Source organism: Sarcophilus harrisii, chromosome 2, assembly GCF_902635505.1.
Source record: "Sarcophilus harrisii chromosome 2, mSarHar1.11, whole genome shotgun sequence".
Classification (NCBI taxonomy): Eukaryota; Metazoa; Chordata; class Mammalia; order Dasyuromorphia; family Dasyuridae; genus Sarcophilus; species Sarcophilus harrisii.
In genome coordinates, this window is record NC_045427.1 from 661,837,806 (window position 1) to 661,858,395 (window position 20,590).

Consider the following 20,590-nt stretch of genomic DNA (forward strand, 5'->3'; position numbering starts at 1 on the left):
CGGGCTCAGACCTACCTGGGACCTTCGAGCACAGAGCGGGCTCCAGAAGGCAGAGAGAGCTCAGCTGCAGGCGAGGGAGGATGATCTCAGCGCCTGGGGAAGGGAGAGGGATCTCTGACCAAGGGAGTGATCTCAGCTTCACGGAGGGCAGGGGACCATAGCTGCAAGAAAGGCAGGGGACCTCAGATTCAAGGGAAGGCACAGAAATCTCAACTGGTGGGAGGAGAGGGGGATCCCAGCGCCAGAGAATGGAGGGAAAGCAGAGGGATCTCAGCTTCACGGAGGGCAGGGGATCTCAGTTCCAAGGATAGGAGGGCTCCCATCTCTCAGGGAAGGGGAAGGGTCTCAGATGCAGGGAACTCTGAGTGATCTCAGCTCAAACACTTCCTGCTTCCGGCCTCAGCTCAAACACTCCCTGCTTCCGGATTACTGCGGAGGGGAGTGGGGAGGGGAGGGTGTGGGTCCTCCTAGTCTCAAGACTCGAGACTCTGTCCCGCAGCTTCTTCCTCATCACACCCTGTGTCCACACTTAGGACTCCTCCTGCCTTTTGCTCCCTGATCCCTCCCCCACCAAACAATGACCCCTCTCCTGCCTGAGACCCCTCCCAGGCTCCCAAACTCCGCCTCCGGGCTCACACTCCCTGGGCCACCTGCCTGCCAGGCTGCGCCCCTCTGAGAGCTCCTCTTCCCAAAGCCGCCTCCCATCCCTCCTCCTCCTCCCCAGCAGAAAAGACTATCCAGCTACCCCTGGCAGCCCCACATTAAGCCAAAGCGATGGATCTTATTCTTTGAGGAACTTGCCCCAAATGGCTCGCGGGGAAATCGGGGCGCTACCCACGGTTACTACTTGCGGTGGTAAATGGGATTGGATTGCACGGAGCTCTCCCACTAGGACTGGGATCTTTGCCTCTTTTGGGTCTCCCTTGACAAGCAGACGGGACTTGAAGCAAAATACCCTTCACATTGGGCTTTTAGGTCATGTGATCGGGAGCAGTAACAGTGCGCATGAAAGGTGATCCAGTCGGCCTGGCTCTCTCTTACTGGGCTACAGGGTGTGTTCAGAGAAGACTAGTCCCAGGGACTCATCTGGGACTCCAAGAAGCTCCAGCATGTTCCGTGGCCACAGCCCAGTAAGCCCTTGTGGCAGACGGGCTATCCCGGGGTGAGGGTGACCCAAACGTGCGGGATCTACCCCAAACATGTGAAGACTGTCCCTAGTGGAATGGATGGGTGAGAATAAAGGCCGCTGAAGTACCTCTGTGGAGTGCTCAGAGCTTCCTTAGACATCAAAAACATCATCCACTGCAACCATCCCCACTCCTCACTCTCTCCTGCCACTGCACTGTGAACATTATGGAGGAGAAAGGACTTTGTGCAACTCTGCCTTGCTGAAATCCAGTTTGGGCCTGAGACAAAAGGCTATTTTGCCATCCTTCCTATTCCAAAGCCCTGTAGTGACAGGTAAGTGATGAAGCAACAGGAGGGAATGCACTGGGAGCTGTAGTCACCCACCTACACACAAGTACCAGAGTCATGCAGCCATCTTCTCACTGGACACAGCGGTGGGATCTAGCAGCCCCTTAGATGTATGAGCTCTGAAAAAAAAAATCCCCCTGGTATGAGGAAGAGACCAGAAAAGGTGCACTAAAAATCTGCTTAATCAGCCCTGGCCTGTCTACCATGGTTGGTGGACCCAGCCAGTGACAGAAATACAGACACACACAAACACACACACACACATATATAAAAACTTCTATAAAGATGTCATTCACCATCAGTCCTTGGAATGTGTGCACCATTATGGATAATGCAGCAAACCTGAATCTAGAGACTGCAGTCAGGCAGAACTGGGGATTCAGAAGGCAATAAAAGGATTTGAACTTTGATCAGCTGGCTGCATTTGAAATGATTATTACTTGGAACTGAAACTAAGGCTGCCTGCAGAAACTTCCCCAAGAAACCTGCTCCCAGAGAACCATCATAATTTAGAAAAGAAAAGAACACTACACTAAGACTCCATCACCAACGCGGTCTTCTGCTAACTTAAAAGCAACAGAACTTCATGGGTGCACTTTTACAGCAAACACTGTCATTTAGTAGACTATATAATTATAAGAAACAGGATAGAGAATGACAAAGGCCATATGTGAGGCAGAATGATGGACTGATGAGACTTCTCCTTTCCAAGGTTGATATTCTCATTCAACAAAAGCAGAAGCTCCAAAGCTACTAGAAGAGTTAATGTTATAATGACTTCTAAGGTCAGAGAAGAACACTAAATTGGAGGGAAAGTTGAGCCAACACATAGTTGGGAATGGTGACATTGAAAAGGATTGGGCAGTTTTCCTAGATAGGATAACTACACTGAGTTTGTTCATCTAGATCAGAACAGTTGCTAACATCAAGACTTTTTAAAAATGAAAAAACGATAAATTCAGACGCTGCTAAATGGAAAAAAAAAAAAGTAAATTCTGCATGGCTTACCTGCAGGATGGTACATCCATTGCTAAGAAGGCCATATTTTATACCATCAAAAGTAAGGCACAAGGAAAGCTTACAGAGATGCAGGATTTTGGGTCAGTATACAGCCATGTACAATTCAACTTTACAATGACAGTAAAAATTCAAAGTTCCTTTATGATTCCTTATAGGTTATTTGTGGCCCAAAGGTATATGGTATGCTGATAGAGGCACTTTGATTAGTGCCGATTTCTTGATCCTAGATAGATGAGCTGAACATTTCTGTAATGTTTTCAACTGACCATCACCAATCAGATGATTAATCTGTCCTAAACACATTTTATGCCTATAGGGCATATGAATGACAGAATGAGAATCTAGGTAAAACAAAAAGAGAAAATGGAGAATGAAGAGAGGAAGAGAAAGCCTTGTTGGAAAGGGAAAAAAAGTGGATGAAATGAAAACAAAACTAGTTAATAGGACTAGTTGAAGGGAAAGAGAGCAGGAAAATTGTATATGATTAACTAAGAGGAAAAATCAGAGAGAACAATGAAAAAGAAGAAATAAGCAAATGTTCTGGAGAAACTAGAGTTAAAAGATGTGACATCTCAATGGGACAACAAAGGAATATGGATATTTCTTTGCAATATAAAATTAATCACTTGGGCATAGAGATACTGCAGATAAATGTAAAAAGGCAGTAATGATACATCCTTTCATCATAATGAAATGAGAATGGAAATTGTCTCAGGGTCCATAAAACAAAAAGATACAAACCCAAATGGAGACTTAATGACATCCTAGAAGAGACCTGAGTCAAAGAACAAATCATAGAAATAACTATGTAAAAGAAAATGATAACAAAGAGACAATATATCAAAATTTCTATGATTCAGTTGTAGAAGTTCGCAGTGAGACAACATATCTTTATAATCATACATTCAGAATATTGAAACAGAAAAGATTAATAAAAGGAATGTATACTTTAAGAACTTTAGGAAAACAAACTTAAAATAAGCACAAAAGAGAAGATATAAAAATTAAAAAGGACATAGATAAATTGGAGAAAAAAACAGAAGTCGCAAATAAAACTAAATATGGATGCTTTTTAAAAAATTATATTAGTGGGAGACCTTGACCTGCCCCTCTAAGAATTAGATAGACAACCACAAAATAAATAAGAAAGAAATTATGAAAATTAATAGAATGTTTTAAAAAACTTGAATATAATGGGACTCTGGAGAAAAGAGATTGAAGATAGAAAGGAATTTTTCTCAGTGGTACATAGAATCTACACAAAAATTGGCCATGCATTAGGCCCTAAAAAGTAAATGCATTTTTTCAAACCATAATACAATTAAAAATTACTTTCAATAAAGGGCCAGAGAAAGATCAACTAAAAACCAATTGGAAATTGAATGCTGTAATCTGAAAGAATGTGTGGACCAAACAAATCTTAGAAACAAGAGAATGACAATAATGACACATATAACAAAACTTACGGAATACACTAAAGTAGAAGAAATTTTACACCTCTGAATATTTACATAAATAAAATAGAGATCAATGAATTGATTATACAACTAAAAAAGCTAGAAAAGAGAACAAATTTTTTAAAATCCCAATTAAATAGTAAATTAGATATTTTAAAAATCTAAGAAGGGATAAATTCTCTTCTTCCTTTGAAGAAAATGGAAAGTAAGGAAACTATTAAACTAATAAGTAAAATTAAAACTTGATTATGAAAAAAATTAATAAAGCAGATGAAGTTTTGGTTAATTTGATTAGAAAAAAGAAGGAAAGCAAATTACTAGTATCAAAAATGAAAAGGGTAAAGTTACCAGCAATGAAGAAGAAATTAAAGCATGAAGTAGGACCTATTTTGCTCAACTGTTTGCCAACAAATCAGACCATTTAATTGAAATGGATGAATATTTGCAGAAACATAAATTGCCCATATTAACAGAAGAAAAAGTAAAATGCTAAAATAACCCCATTTTAAAAATAGAAATTAAACAAGTCAATGAATTCCCAAAGAAAAAAATCTCCAGGGTGAGATGAATTTGCAAGGACATTCTACCAAATATTTAGGGAACAATTAATTCTGATATAATGTAAACTACTTGAAAAGATAGGTGAAGAATGATTGCTAGCTAATTCATTTTATGACACAAATATGGTGCTAGAAAATAGGAAGAGCTAAAACAGAAAGAAAATTATAGACCAATTTCCCTAATAAATATTGATGCAAAGATAAATAAATAAAAAAAAAACATTAGCTAGGTGGCGCAGTGGATAGAGCACCAGACCTGAAGTCAAGAAGACCTGAGTTCAAATATGGCCTCAGACACTTAACACTTCCTGGGCAAGTCACTTAACCCCAATTTCCTCAAAAAAAAAAAGAATAATAAAAAGAAGACTATCAAGGGGGTTAATGAAAACTAATGCAAAAATAGCCTAACAATACCAGACATAAAATTATATTTTAAAGAAGCAATCAATAAAACTGTCTAATTCTGACTGAGAAATAGAATGGTGATCATTCAGTGGAATAAGTTAAATATATAAGGCAAAATATTCAATGACTATATTAATCTATTATTTGATAAACCCAAAGACTCCAGCTTATAGAATAAGAGTTCACCATTTGCCAAAAATTGCTGGAAACTGAGGAAAATAGTATGTCACAAATTCTACAGAGAACTCATCTCACACTTCAACCCTCAATAAGGTGAAAATGGGTATATAATAAAGTGTAAAGAGTGACACTGTAAACAAATTAGGAGAGCAAAGGATAGTTTACCTATCAGATTTTTAGAGAAGGAAAGAATTTATGGCCAAAAAAGAACTAGAGAACATTATGAAATACAAAATGGATAATTTTAATTACATGTTCTCATTAAGAAATCAGATGAAGCATGGATTAATACAAGACCTTGGAGGAATAAACTAGGAGGGCTAATTTAGCTAATTAAAAAAAAAAAACCTTTTTATTTTCAGAACAATTTGGTTCACTTTAAGTTCCTTAAAAGGAATCTTGGATCTTGGCTTTGATATGTTAAATTTCCCACTGAGCTCTGGTTTGGTTGATAAAAGTCTTGAAAATCTGCACTTGTCATCCCTGGAGGATCCTTAGTTTCAAATCACACCCACCTGTACTCTCTCAGGGGTAGACTTTTAGGGAGGATCAGCTCTAAGCCCCTTATCAGCCTGAACCAGTTAGGGAAGACAGGCCTTCATCTCTAGCTACAAATGAATTTGGATCCCACTTCTCTGTGAGGGGAGAGAATGGAATCTTAGCTGCTGTTCAGGCTCCCAAATCCCGTGACCCTGTTGAACAAAACAACCTGTGACTTTCCCCCTTGTATCCCTGATTTGAAACCAATCCAATCACAGGGATTTTTCTATAAACACAATTACTGGGATTGTGCAAAAGTATGCAAAATCTCTTCTGAAAATATCCAATTATTTTTCTTTGTTTCTTCTTACTCTCCCTTCTCTACACAGACCTTCACCTGATTCTGCTGTTATCTCCATTAAGTTTTTCAATGGCAAACAAGAGGACTTTGAATCTGACCTCAGAGGCAACAGAGAGTTATTGGAGTGACTGAGGAGGGGACTGACATTTGTTCTTATATGGAAGGGAATACCGGTGTGGCAGCTTCCTGGAAAGATGGGAGAGAGGCTTCATTCAAATGAATGCCTGAGGAAGACGGGATAAGAACTTGGATTGTAATTCAGTTGTTGTCGAATTAAGGGGTCATAGAGTAAAATATAGTGGTTAAAGGAATGGCAAAATTGGGCAATCGATTCCACTTGAGAATTGAGAGATAATGCAGTTAAGAATAAAATTGGGATTATTAATATTGGTGACTGGAGGAGTGATGGTACCCTCAAGGAAGGAAATATGGAGAGGGGGATGATCTGGGGAAAGGTAATAGGTTTTGTTGTGGATATGGTGAGTTGGAGATGCCCGTTAGCTATGTAATTCAAAATGTCTGGTAGCTATTTGGATGTGTGCAATAGGATATTAGGCTGTAATTGTCGAAATAAAATTACGTTTCCTGTGGTTTGTGTAATAGGCTGAAGTTCTTGAAGCTCTCTTGGCACTGAGGTCTCTCTTAGCACTTGAGGCTAATTAGCAATTGGACAATACTCTATTAATATATGTTTGGAGAAAGAATGGCCCCGCCCACTCTCAGTGCATATTGGATGTGTTATATAGGAGACTGTGGAGAGGATTTAGTGGGTGGGGTGAGAGGAGCAGAGGATTGTTGGCAGGGTTCATGTGGTGACTGCTCTCCTTCCTATGGCCATTCACGTTCACCTCCCCAAAGAATAAACATCAAGGATTTTCCCTTAATCTGAATTCCTGGCTCCGGCTGATTCTAAAATACACTTCACACTTTGCTCTTGGACCTAATTAGCCTCTAATTATTTTTATTTTAGTGTTTTATTTAAACATTTACTAGTAAAGCTACTTTTTAACTTTCATCTTGATACAGTTTCAAGTTCCAAATTATTTGACTTCCTCTCTCTCCAGCTCCGCTCCCCAAAATGACAAGCCATGTGATATAGAATTTACATATGCAATCATGGGCCACACTATGCCACATTAATCACACTGTGAAAGAACCAGAACCCACTTTTTTCTTCATTTAAAAGTGCCTGATGGGAAAACTGAACATCTGATGTCATGAGCTGTTTCACCCTTAGCTCTTGAAGAGGACTGAGGCCATCAGAAAGTGATAAGCTTGACCTGCAGGTGAATTGGATGTAAGTAAGGTAGGACTGCTCAGTCATCAGCCTCACCCTTTCTTCTGGAGTATTTGAGTCAGGGGACAAGACATAGGTCCAGACAACCAGTGGTGATGGTTCTCCTACATTCCCCCTCAGTACCCCCCCCCCCCCATTTCTGCCCAAGGTATAAGCCCTTCAATAACGTGACAAACTGTAGGGTCTCAGAGTAGTGGTTTTCCTATTGTCACCACAAGCAGCTTTCAAAATGAAAGGATTTTACAAGCTAATGGACCTCAGGCAGCTGGCTGCCTCTCCATTTGACCAGGGAGTCAAGAGATTCTGATAAAGCATTTTCTGAAGCTCCTCTGCTGGTATAACTTACATTGTTCATGCTTCTCATGAGAGAATTGTAGAAGACATGAGCCGGCTTCACAAGAAGAAGAGCACTGTTGGACAGCCAGAACACTCTACAAGCTCCCCTGAGATGTCAGGAGAAAGGAAGAACTCCATGTGGGATGGATCCCCGTTGAACTTATGTGAGACATAGGCAAGAGTCACACTTGATGCACAGATGTGGTGCTTCTTTTTATTTTTTAATTAAAAGCTTTTTACTTACAGAGCAAATGCATGGGTAATTTTTCCAGCATTGACCCTTGCAAAATCTTTTGTTCCAAAATTTCCCCTCCTCCTCAGTCCTCCCCCATCTGGCAGGTAGTCCAATACATGTCAAATACAAACATGCTTCTACATTGCTGGAAGGAATTTCAAATTCCTTTTTCAAAGTCACAGTATATGGAGATTTTCTAGCTTTTGCTCACTTCCATCTCACGTTTACATTTTCCCCTTTTACATTTACAAATCCCCTTGCTTCTCCACATTCTTCCTAGCCACTGCTTATGGCACAATATTCCAATATGTTCATGAACCAAAATGGGTTCAGACTTTCTCCAACTCAAGACCTCCCATTTTCTAATTTACATCTATATTATTTTTCAATAATCCCACAAAATATAGAAACCAAAACATTGCAATTAATATTTTAGTGTAGCCAGAACCTTGCTTCCCTCATGTCCTTACAGTAGACCCCTTGGCCTTGGGTTCTCTGTGTCACAAAGCATGGGCATCTGATCACCTTTTCATAAATCCTAAACAAATGGTTTTGGAGAAAAGTTGGACCCATTCATAGCCACATACACATTGCACTGCTGTGCCTCTTTTTCTATAGCTCCCAAAACTATGTCCAGCCTTGGGGGTCATCTCCTCCAATTTGATGGATGAAAGCTGAAAACCTCAAGAGTGGAAACCTTTCTATGAAGTATCTTCAGGAAACATTTTCTTCCTGAACAATATGACAAGAGACCTATTGCACTAACTGCACAGCACTTGTATAGGAATGTGTGAGTTTCCTGACTCAACAGGATGTGGTTTTAGAATTTCTCATATCTTTCTATCTCTCCAAACAGCCAATCATAGCCAGAAAGTTTTGTGGAGTTATTCAGTTGAATCTCAAGCTGAGGATCCAGAAACAAGTGGCAATGAGTAGGGTTCAACTTCAAGCTCCACTTTGGGTCCTCAAAGCAGTCAGAGTTGGAAGAGATCCAAACCCTAATCTAAAAGCATGAAGACCTGTGGAGTGAAAGTTCACAAGGCCACAGAAGTTCAGAACCCAGAATTTCAACCCTTGTCCTGAGTCCTGATCTATTGTTTCAATCCCACTGTACTGCCTTTCAGGTAGGGGACCAGGGAGGAAAGAAGGATCCAGTATGCTTCTAAAGGTATCTCCTATCCCTAGTCACCATTTACTTTACCTTCCTCATCCTCCCATAGGGTTAAATGTAAAGAAAGCTAATCACGGAAGGCGGTCTCACTACCAATCTTCTCCCAGTGATCTCCACCAAATCCACTTTCCTCCTTATTCTAACGCCTTGACATTTCCTCACAGAGCTGGTGAGAATCAGTCAGGTTTTTTATGAAACTTTTTCCATATTAATTACATTTATAAGGTTTCTTTCTAGTATGGGTTCTTTGATGTACAGTAAGATCTCCTTTTTGTCTAAAAGCCTTTCCACACTGGCTACATTCATAAGGTTTCTCTCCAGTGTGGATTCTTTGATGTTTAGTAAGATGTCCTTTAGTTCTAAAAGTCTTTCCACACTGGTTACATTCATAAGGTTTCTCTCCAGTGTGAACACTCTGATGTAGAGTAAGATTTCCTTTAGTTCTAAAAGTCTTTCCACACTGGTTACATTCATAAGGTCTCTCACCAGTGTGGATTCTCTGATGTGGAATGAGAGATTGTTTACATGTAAAACCCCTTCCACACTGGTTACATTTGTAAGGTTTCTCTCCTGTGTGCATTCTCTGATGTTCAGTAAGATCTCTCTTTTGTATAAAAGCCTTTCCACACTGGTTACATACATAAGGTTTCTCTCCAGTGTGGATTCTATGATGTACATTAAGATTTTCCTTATGTCTAAAAGTCTTTCCACACTGGTTACATTCATAAGGTTTCTCTCCAGTGTGGAGTTTCTGATGGAAAGTGAGAGATATTTTCCATGTAAAACCCCTTCCACACTGGTTGCACTTGTAAGGTTTCTCTCCACTGTGGAATAGCAGATGTACAGTGAGATATTGCCGTTGTCTAAAAGCCTTTCCACATTGGTTACATTCATAAGGCTTCTCCCCAGTGTGGAGTCTCTGATGTACAATAAGAGTTGCCTTATCTCTAAAAGTCTTTCCACATTGGTTACATTCATAAGGTTTCTCGTCAGTGTGGATTCTTCGATGTACATTAAGATGCCCCTTATTCCTGAAAGCCTTTCCACACTGGTTACATTCATGAGGTTTCTTACCAGTGTGGGTGCTCTGATGTGCAGTAAGATATCCCTTGTCTCTAAAAGTCTTTCCACACTGGTTACATTCATAAGGTTTCTCTCCAGTGTGTATTCTCTGATGTGCAGTAAGATATATCCTTTTTCTAAAACCCTTTCCACACTGGCTACACTCATAAGGTTTCTGCCCAGTGTGGATTTTCTGATGTTCAGTAAGAGTTGTCTTACCTCTAAAACTCTTTCCACACTGGTTACATTCATAGGGTTTCTTACCAGTGTGGATGTTCTGATGGTATGTGAGAGATTTTTTGCATGTAAAACCCTTTCCACACTGGTTACATTTGTAAGGTTTCTCTCCACTGTGGAATCTCTGATGCGACGTGAGAGATTGTTGGTGTCTAAAACCCTTTCCACACTGGTTACATTCATAAGGTTTCTCCCCAGTGTGGATTCTCTGATGTTCAGTAAGAACTCCCTTATATCTAAAAGTCTTTCCACACTGGTTACATTCATAAGGTTTCTCCCCAGTATGAATTCTCTGATGTTCAGTAAGAACTCCCTTATTTCTAAAAGTCTTTCCACACTGGTTACATTCATAAGATTTCGCATCAGTGTGGATTCTTTGATGTAGAGTAAGATTTCGCTTGTATCTAAAAGCTTTTCCACACTGGTTACATTCATACGGTTTTTCTCCATTGTGGATACTCTGATGTAGAGTAAGAGATTGCTGGTTCTCAAAACTCTTTCCACACTGGTTACATTCATAAGGTTTTTTTATAGTGTGTATTTTCTCATGTGCTGCACGGAGTTCTCTGCAAGTGAAGTTTTGGTTCTGAATACTTTTCTTCATTTCAAGTCTGACCTCATGTCCTGTAACGATAAAAAAAAAAAGTTCAAAAAAAAGGGGCAACAACAAACAGGATAAGAGACCCCTCCACACACACACACACACACACACACACACCCTTCCCTCTATCAACAGAATAGAAGCTCAGTTAAAATCTATTTCTCCAGGCAAAGAAAAAACTCTTACAGGGGCAGCATCAGTCCCTTAATGATCCCATTAGCTGACATTCCAAACATGACCTAATTTTTAATGGGCTTCAAGCACAAATAAATTGAATCCTCATAATAAACTTGTGACAACACAGAATACTTTCATTGTCACTACTTTCACAATTCAGGCCACCACTTCCGAGGATAGAGGGACTTGAGCCAAAGCCCTGTAGCTGAGACAGGAAATTACACCCAGTGAATGGGCAGGCTCTGCCTTCAGTATTTGACAAATTAGTTCAACTCTCATTTTTCCCCCTTTTCCTTTCATTGTGCGCATTTTCTGGTATCACTCTCAATTTTATTTTTTGTCTGTTACATTATCTGAAGTCACATTCAGAATGTGTTTGGTTTTTTTTAACCTGAGACATGAGATTTTGTTCTGATGCAATACTTGTTTTTTTAATTGATAGCCACTGCTCATCGTCATTTCCCCCTGCCTATCCTTTTAACAAACACAGTGTTTTAAAAATGCTGGAAATCACCCACATCTGAAAGTATGTGTCTCATGTAGGAAACTGAGTTAATCATCCTGTGGCATGGAAGGGCAGAGCTTGCTATTGCACTTCTTCTTCCTTTTGAAGTTCACAAGCTTCTTGAAGGAGGGAGACAATAATCCAAGGATTTGACCCAAAATTTGTCAGTACAGAGACTGCATGAAGTAGCAAATTGTCCACTTGGACAACAAATATGTGCATATATATACCTTAACAATTATCTTTCTCAGTAACTTAAAATGATGATAATCAGGAATGCATAGCTTTTGGGGTTCATGGAATCCTTCCCTCAAACTCTGATGGTTCCTAAGTGTGGAAGTTTTTCTGGAAGCAGCCTTAGTATCAGTTGAAATAAATAATTACTCCAAAATCACAGCCAGCTGGTAAAAATGCATTTCTCCTTCCAAATTAGCCCGGTTAGTTCAGAGACCTATCTCTCTGCTTGAGCTCTTGCAGCTTTGTTCTTGGCTTCTGCCTCTGCTTTCTTCAGCCTCCAGCTCAACTCTGACTCGTGGCTTCTCAATCTCCAAATGAGGCGAGTAGTCTCCTGTATCTCCCAGAGTACTCTATTTATGCTACTTCTCCGAGAGTGGGATTGTGGGATATCTCCCAGCATGCTCTCTGGCCCTAAGGAAGGTGTGAATTCAGATATCTCTTTCTAGACCCTGAATCTCCCAAACTGTGAACTCCATTGAGTACTTAGATACTTATGAGCTCTCTAAAGGTGTGAACACAAGCATTGTTTCCATCAGTTGTACTTAGTACCTAGTTCAAGTTCTGGCCCAAAATATCTTCTTCTAAGATCAAATCAACTCCAATGTCTTAACACTTTATAAAGATTCCAACACCTAAGTGCAACAGATTCTTTCAGATTCTCAACTTGACAACACATCACTTCCAAAATTCCAGGAAGGATGGACATTCATGAATAAAGGGCCACAGGCCTGCAAAGACCCTCAGTGGCTCTTTTGCTGCTCCAGAACAGTTCTCCCCTTCCTGAATTACCTAATGAGATAATCACATCTCATTAAACCTGTAATCTCCAGATCAAGATATTATCTTGGGAGAGGATTCTGGGAAGATGGTGAAGTATGTTGTGAAATATCAAGCTCTCCCTATTTACCTCGCAAATAGAACCAATTTGTGTCTCAGGGTAAAGAGAGTGAAAAGTCAAGATCTCGGGCAGAAAAGGGGTTCTCTTATTGACTCTAATTTTTAAGAAACCAAGCCATTCTCTAATTGATAAATGGTCAAAGGATATGAACAGACAATTTTCAGATGATGAAATTGAAACTATTACCACTCATATGAAAGAGTGTTCCAAATCACTATTAATCAGAGAAATACAAATTAAGACAACTCTGAGATACCACTACCCACCTGTCAGATTGACTAGAATGACAGGAAAAAATAACGACGAATGTTGGAGGGGATGTGGGAGAACTGGGACACTGATGCCTTGTTGGTGGAGTTGTGAACGAATCCAATCATTCTGGAGAGAAATCTGGAATTATGCCCAAAAAGTTATCAAACTGTGCATACCCTTTGACCCAGCAGTACTACTACTGGGCTTATACCCCAAAGAGATACTAAAGAAGGGAAAGGGACCAGTATGTGCCAAAATGTTTGTGGCAGCCCTGTTTGTAGTAGCTAGAAACTGGAAAATGAATGGATGTCCATCAATTGGAGAATGGTTGGGTAAATTGTGGTATATGAATGTTATGGAATGTTATTGTTCTGCAAGAAATGATCAGCAGGATGAATATAGAGAGGATTGGCAAGACTTACATGAACTGATGCTGAGTGAAATGAGCAGAACCAGGAGATCATTATGTACATCAACAATGACACTGTATGAAGATGTATTCTGATGGAAGTGGATTTCTTTGACAAAGAGACCAAATTCAATTTCAATTTATCAAGATGAACATAAGCAGCTACACCCAAAGAAAGAAAACTGGGAAATGAATGTAAACTGTTTGCATTTTTGTCTTTCTTCCCAGGATATTTTTATTTTTATTTTTTTTTTTTTATTTTTTTATTTTTTTTTTTTTTTTGTTGTTTTTTTTTTTTTTCCCCAGGATATTTTTACCTTCTGAATCCAATTCTTCCTGTGCAACAAGAGAACTGTTTGGTTCTGCACACATATATTGTATCTAGGATACACTGTGCCATATTCAACATATATAGGACTGCTTGCCATCTAGGGGAGGGGGTGGAGAGAGAGGGGGGAAAAATTGGAACAGAAGTGAGTGCAAGGGATAATGTTGTAAAAAATTATCCTGGCATGGGTTCGTCAATAAAAAGTTATTATAATAAAAATATATATATTTAAAAAAAAGGGGGGGGTCTCTTGATTTCATCTGAGGGGATCTGAAGACATCAGAGGATTAACTTGTGAGAAGTGTGCTACCTCTGCAGAAACATCCTGTGGGGACCCCTTGGGAAAGCTGGGTGTGGTTGCAGCCTTAGCAGGAACCAGAGACTTTTGCCTACTGGAGTAACTGTGAGAAGAAGAGATTGGGAAAACCAAGGGAACCTTCACAGATTAGAAACTCCAGGCCCAGCTGTGTTGCTGAGACTTGAGATTCAGTGACTGGACCAGGAATAATGAAAAAAGAGATCTGCCTAAAAAGTATCTGAGAAAGAATTCCAAGGCTGGTCTTTCCCCCAGAACCGAGCATTTACTTCATGGTAGCTCCCAGGAGCCCCTTAAACCACAACTCTCACATCCCTGCTTTCACCTCACTCACTTGGAGAGCAGCTCCTCAGGGCTTCTTGGTCCAGCACCCAGGGTGCTTGCTTTTGCTTAAAATAAGAGATCACATCGTCTCTGGGAACTGGAATGCCTGAGTATGGAAATAAGGTAGGTATCAAGGAGAGAAGCTTGAAATTTAGTTCTATTTAGGGAATGGGGTGAAAATACAGAGCTGCCCCTTTGAGATTCAGCCCATTATATTTAAACACATGAGCCTATAGTCACCCACTAGTGCTTGTCATGCAAGAAAGTCATAATGGGGTTGGTGACATCATCCTGTTGTACAACTTTTATTTGCAGATAAGAGTCAAATCATCTTCTCCCCCTTCCCCACCTATTATTAGCTTCGTTTATGGAAGAAACTTCTAACCCCATTCCTGGATAAAAAGTGTAATTGTAAAATTATTCTGTACATATTTCTATTAGTTCTTTATCTGGATGCAAGTCACATGTTTCTTCATTTCAGCTTTTTCTTAATTTGGGTATTTAAAATAATCAAAGTAACTTAATTGCCAGAAATTTTTCCTCAAGAATGTTGTTCCTAATGTATTGTAAAGAAGGCATAAGGCAAAGCCCATGGGAAACAGTAGATGAAAATGAATGCTCATTCCCTTCCCTTCCTTTCCCACCACTGGTGCTGAAATTTGAAAGCAAGAGGAAAGAAGCTTCACAACACATTTCCTATATTAGAAACAACCATGGGCTTTGGGTAACGAAGTAATGCTTGCTGAAAATAAGAGTATTCCCAATCCTAGCCCCGTGCCAAAGAGGGACAGGTTATAACCAATAGATCTTTCGGAGCAATTTTCAGAACTTTGGTAGACCAGTCTGTGTCCAGGTAGAGGTCAGCCAAAATCAGCTTATTAGATTCTTGTGTGAGATGCTTCCACACTGGTTTGATCTCTGACTTGAAGCTACCTAGAACTATTAAGTGACAGTTTCAGGAACAACAAAGGACACCCTCAGTTTTCTATGATACCAGCCAAATTTATACAAGAGGACTCTGGTGCTTGGACACAGCAGACAAGAACTTTCTGCTTTCCCATTGGTATACCCCCCAACCTTGTATTTGAGGAAATGATGATCCATCCCTAGATTGCAGATTCAGAGTTAACCAGGAAATGTCCTTACCCAGGGACAGCAGGTTCCAGGCATTCTCCACCATGACCTCCTTGTACAACTCCCTCTGTGGAGGATCCAAGAGGCCCCACTCCTCCTGGGTGAAGTCCACAGCCACATCCTTGAATGTCACCAAGTCCTAAAGCATCAAAGTCATGAGACATAGAGCTGAAAGTCACTTCAGAATTCAAGAATCCAACCAACCCTCCCCAATTTACAGGAGGAAAGTCAAGCAGAGAAAGGATTTGCTCAAAGCTCATGCCATTTGTGAGTGTCAGTCAGCTCCTGCAAGAATGGTCATTAAGAGTCTTATTGAATTTTGAGGAAAAGCATTTTATAGAATCTGCTGGAGTAAAGCCGAGAAATGTCTTATTATTGAATGCATTTCCTTGTGGAATGAGGAAGAGTTTGTGTTTTATTTGTGAAGTAGATGGATCTGTGGAGAGCAAGAGAGTGATGGGAAATATTTCCTCAGCAGAAGTGATTTAAGTAATGTATTCTAAAGCCAATTCTGTAAAGAGTCTGAGAAGTTAGCAAGTACAGCATGCTCTGGGGAAAAAGTGTTATTTCTTCTGTGAGGTCCTCCTGGGGAGGATGTTGGTATGGGCAAAACAACTCATGCCTTTATTGGCCATTGCTTTCCTTTGTTTAAGGCAAATATTCCTCAGTTTTTATATTTCATTACAGGGAAACAAAAGAAACTAGAAAAGAGGCTTCCTTCATTAATTAGAAAAATTCATAGAGAAAATATTGCCATTTTTTTTAATGAGAAATAAATGCTTTACAAAATGCCTGGCAAAGTACAAACTGGGGAGAATAGGAATCATAAAAATTTAAGAAGCCAATAGATGGACCCTATATAGGAGAAAGTGGCCAGGAGTGGGAATACCCTATACTTGGGAAGGGCCTTCTCTATTTCCCATCTGCTACAAGTACATCATTTTAGATTTCTTCTTTGAAACATTTGTTTTTTGTTCTGATGTGAACTTTGAGCTTTTTCATTCCCTTTGTCAGCAAGAACCCAACCTGCCATTATCAGGTATAACCAAGTCACAACTAGCCTGTCAGCATAGAGTGACTGGGAGAATGGAAATCTATCCCTCAAACTTCTGGGCATCTGTGAACAACATTTGAGATTCTGATTACCATGTTTTGGGTATGTGAACCGGTTTGCCAGGTGGATCCAATCGGGTTTCTCTTTAATCCCTCCCTGTGAGCTCCCAAATGCTTGCCTGGTACTTCCCCATCCTGCCCTAAGAAACCTCCAACCTTGTATCTCACCCATCAAAGATGTCCCCATGGTCAAAAGCTTTGCTGAGTCCTTTTCAGGATAAAACCCACTAGGGAGTACTCTCTCCCACTGTTTTCATAGTGCCTTCAATTTACTGTGACTTTGTCCTTATGATAGCTAACCCTATACGGTTATATATAGTAGATAGTATAGCCAAGTATAAGTAACTCTGGTTAGTTTGTTAAACTTTATTATGCTTCTAGGCTGCCATTCAATGTTGCTTTAATGGATTCTTACAAATTCTTCTCCTGGGTAACCCTATTGCTTTTTCGGTAGTCTCCCCCTGCAAGTTCTTATTTTATCTCTTCATTTTCTCTACAGCCTCTTCTAAATAAACCTACCTTTGGGCAAAGAGAATGGCCTTTGTGAACTTGGGACATGTTTGTTTCTAGGTTTCTAACCCTGACCTCCTTATTGCCTTTGTGTAATGCACATTTCATCTTTTCATTTTCTTTTTTCTTTTTTTTCACTTCTGAACAACTGAGGAATTTATTGCTCTTTTACAATTTTTGAGATTCCCATGGATTACTAAATCTTTCCTTTTCTCTTGGGTCCCTTGGTTCCTTCTTCCTCCATTCTCAGTAAAGGCAGATAGTCCTTTTCCTGATGGAAGACTCATCTCTGATTGATTCCTTAACTCACACCCAGGAGAAGATATTGCAAATCTTTCCTTCCCAAGCCTCCCACAACCCGCCTTTACCAACATGAGTGGGGGGGGGGGGGGTGTTAATGCATTCCAAACCTTCTCTTAAAGAGAAAGCCCAGCTACTCCTCATCATTCACTGGCTTTCCTCCTTTGGGACTTTTCTGACTGGGCTCTCCACAAGTCCCTGAATCGAGTGGCTCCTTCCCACCCAGACCTCTTTCCATATTTCTTGGACCTCGGGATTTCTTTTGATCATTGCCAAAATGCAGAAATTAAATTCTGCCATGGTAATTCTTCCCAAAGAAACAAAACAAAGAAGAGACAGGGAATAAAAATATACAAAAGTGAAGGAGAGCCCAGAGGAAATGAAGTAAACAACAATTAACAGTGAAAAAACATCTGCCCTTGCTGAAGGGAAGTATATTGATGGCAATCACAGCTTGAACATAGACAAGCTAATAATGATGGGAGATGTCATGGAATGAACACTAGTTTAAAAAAATGGGCACCATCGTAAAGGAAATGGTCTGTACAGAGAAAATGAAAATCCAATGGAAAGAATCCCTTAGTCGCCCACAGAAAAACCCAACCCAACCTGGAAAAGAAAAACAGAGCCAAATGCTACACACTCACATCCAGAAACTCACAGAGCTCTTAGCAGGAGGCCCAGGATGAGACCACTTTCAGCACAGGCCCCTTTCCTGCCCCTGAGATGCTGGAGTAAAACAATCCATATCACCAGGAAAGCAGCAACAGGACCAGCCCATACCTTCCCTCCAGGAGGGCTGCAGAGCCCAGCTCTGTCTTTAGGTGTGAACTCAGGAAGTCTGCTGGACAGACAAACAAAACAGGCCCTCCCTAAAATAAGCAATATCCTCATCTGAGACACTCAGGGCAGCCAGGCCGAAGAGTGTCTCCTGTCTCCAAGCACTGCCTCAGCTGGGGTCTTTGCGCACAAATCCAAGCAGGATTCTGGGAAAACGAAGAGCAAGAGGTAGACGCACTAATGAATGAGATCCTCTAGGCAAAACTCAATGGAGAAGAAAAAAGGGCAGTGGCAGAAAGAATCAAGAGTCATTAAATACCTTGCCTACACAACCAATTCTCTCAACATTTGTACAGACCAAATCGAAGCCACAAGGAAATGGCAAATATTAAAGCCAATGCAGGAGACTTAAAAAAGGGGAGTGAATGTAAGACATCAGAAACAAATCAGACAGAAAAGAGAGCAAGGCAAAAGTTGTATTACAGGTATCACCAGACTATCAGAATACCAACAACAGCAGCATAGATGCAAGATTTCAAGAAATGTTTAAGGAGAAATAAAGAAACCACAGGTCACTCTGATGAGACAGACCCTGAGTTGTTCCCAACAAATGTGCTTTCCGGGGTTCCAATCACAACCTTACACAGTCAAAAGAACATCCTTTCCCACATAAAAGCAGCTATCTTATATTAAAGGATGCAAAAGTCCCACATGTGCAAAAATGTTTGTGGCAGCCCGTTGCAGTTCAAGAAACTGGGAACTGAGGGGATGTCCATCAATTGGAGAACAGCTGGACAAGTAATGGTACATGAAGGTGATGGAAGAAACAATCTGTAAGAAACAATCAGCAGGACAATTTCAGAAAGGCCTGAAGAGTCTTTCATGAACTGATGCTGAGTAAAAGGAGCAGAAACCAGGACATCATTGTACATAGAAACAAGCAAAATTATAAGAAGATGAATTCTCAATGGATGTGGCTCTTTTCGATAATGAGGTGATTCAGGCCAGTTCCAGTGATCTTGTGATGGAGAGAGAAGTCTACACCCAGGGAAAAGAGCATGGGGACCGAGTGCGGATTATGCCATAGCATTTTCTCTTTTTGTTGGTGTTTGCTTGAACTTCATTTTCTTTTCTCTTTTTTTTCCCTTTATGATCTGACTTTTCTTGTGCAGAACGATAATGGTATAAATATGTATGGTTTATTACAATAAATTTATTTTATTTAATATTTGCAATAATATTTGCAAAAATATTTTATTTTATTTAGGTTTATTGCAATAAATATATGATTTAACATATATTGATTACTTCCTATCTAGGGGAGAAGGTGAGGAGAAAAGGATGGAAAATTGCAACACAAAGCTTTCTATTGGTTAGTGTGAAAATTTACCTTTGAATGTTTTCAAAATAAAAAGCTTCAAAAAAGAAAAAATAAATAAAATCCTTCCATACATTTTTTTTTTCTCTTTTGCTGAGGCAATTGGGGTTAAGGGACTTGCCTAGGGTTACACAGATAAGAAGTGTTAAGTGTCTGAGGTCAGATTTGAACTCAGGTCCTCCTGACTTCAGGGATGGTGATTTTGATTGCTGATATGAGTCAGGTCTGGATGGAGGGCACTCACCTTACCAGGTCTCAGGCTCCCAGGGTTCATTCTCTCTGGCTCCAGGTTCTCTCTGTACACAGAAAATTAATCAAGGTGACTCCATGTTGTAAAGTTGCTCTGACTGGCTCCTCGTCTCTATCTATCCCAGAGTCCTGCTGTCTCCAGCCTTTATGGCCCCACAAAAGGACCAGCTACTAAAGGTCTGAATAACGTAGGTCAGAGCCTCTGCTGTGCTTTCTAGAGCCCCCAAATTGTTGTACCAAAATATACTATGCATCTCAGAGCCCCCACAGTGGGGTGACAAAATACACCATCCGGACTATCTCTCTGGAGGATCTTGGGACCAGGCGAGTCTTTGGGTTTAGTGGAGGAGTGTAGAAGGCAGGAGACCCACCAGGATGGTCAAACATGGAGTTCTCTTATTTCAACTCCTCTCAGCCCTTAAATACCTAAGTATGATTACATCATTATAGCACACTCAGCATGTGCCAACCAACTAGAGAACCATTATATCACCACAGCACATGGTGCAAGTGCTAACTATAAGCACCCTGCTTTTGGTATGAAAATGTCTCTTAAAAATTATACCTTTTTATATACAAAACATATGCTTTGGTAATTTTCAACTTGACCCTACAAATCTCTGTTTCAACTTTTCTCCTCCTTCCCTCCACCTCCTCCCTGGATGCAGGCATCCCTACAAGTTAAATATTTAAAGTATATTTAAATACAATATATGTAATATATATGCCTCTCACTTAAATATCCTTATTTCAGGTAGACACAGGTGGTCAAGCCCTCCTTCACTTCTCAGGAAGGTGAGAA

The 20,590-nt window shown here is 40.2% G+C and overlaps 1 protein-coding gene across 1 annotated transcript; it reads right to left on the bottom strand.

The window, feature by feature from the left end:
* Positions 1 to 1,531: 1,531 nt before the first annotated feature.
* On the bottom strand, positions 1,532 to 20,201 carry LOC116421052 (zinc finger protein 624-like). Its single transcript, XM_031949407.1, has 5 exons — positions 19,784 to 20,201; positions 15,471 to 15,597; positions 14,335 to 14,430; positions 10,532 to 10,901; positions 1,532 to 1,595 (listed from the first exon to the last, which is right to left on the bottom strand). The coding sequence occupies exons 1-5, from the start codon at positions 19,811 to 19,813 to the stop codon at positions 1,532 to 1,534; spliced, it is 687 nt and encodes a 228-aa protein (XP_031805267.1). The 5' UTR covers positions 19,814 to 20,201.
* Between the last annotated feature and the right edge of the window lie 389 nt (positions 20,202 to 20,590).

Excerpts from the sequence above, each read along its gene's own strand:
- LOC116421052 (XM_031949407.1), bottom strand. The coding sequence starts at position 19,813 with ATGAACCCTGGGAGCCTGAGACCTGGTAAG. Across the intron at positions 14,431-15,470 it reads CTGGAACCTGCTGTCCCTGG|GCATTCCAGTTCCCAGAGAC; the intron begins GTAAGGACATTT and ends TTCCATACTCAG. Across the intron at positions 10,902-14,334 it reads CCTGAGGAGCTGCTCTCCAA|GACATGAGGTCAGACTTGAA; the intron begins GTGAGTGAGGTG and ends TTATCGTTACAG.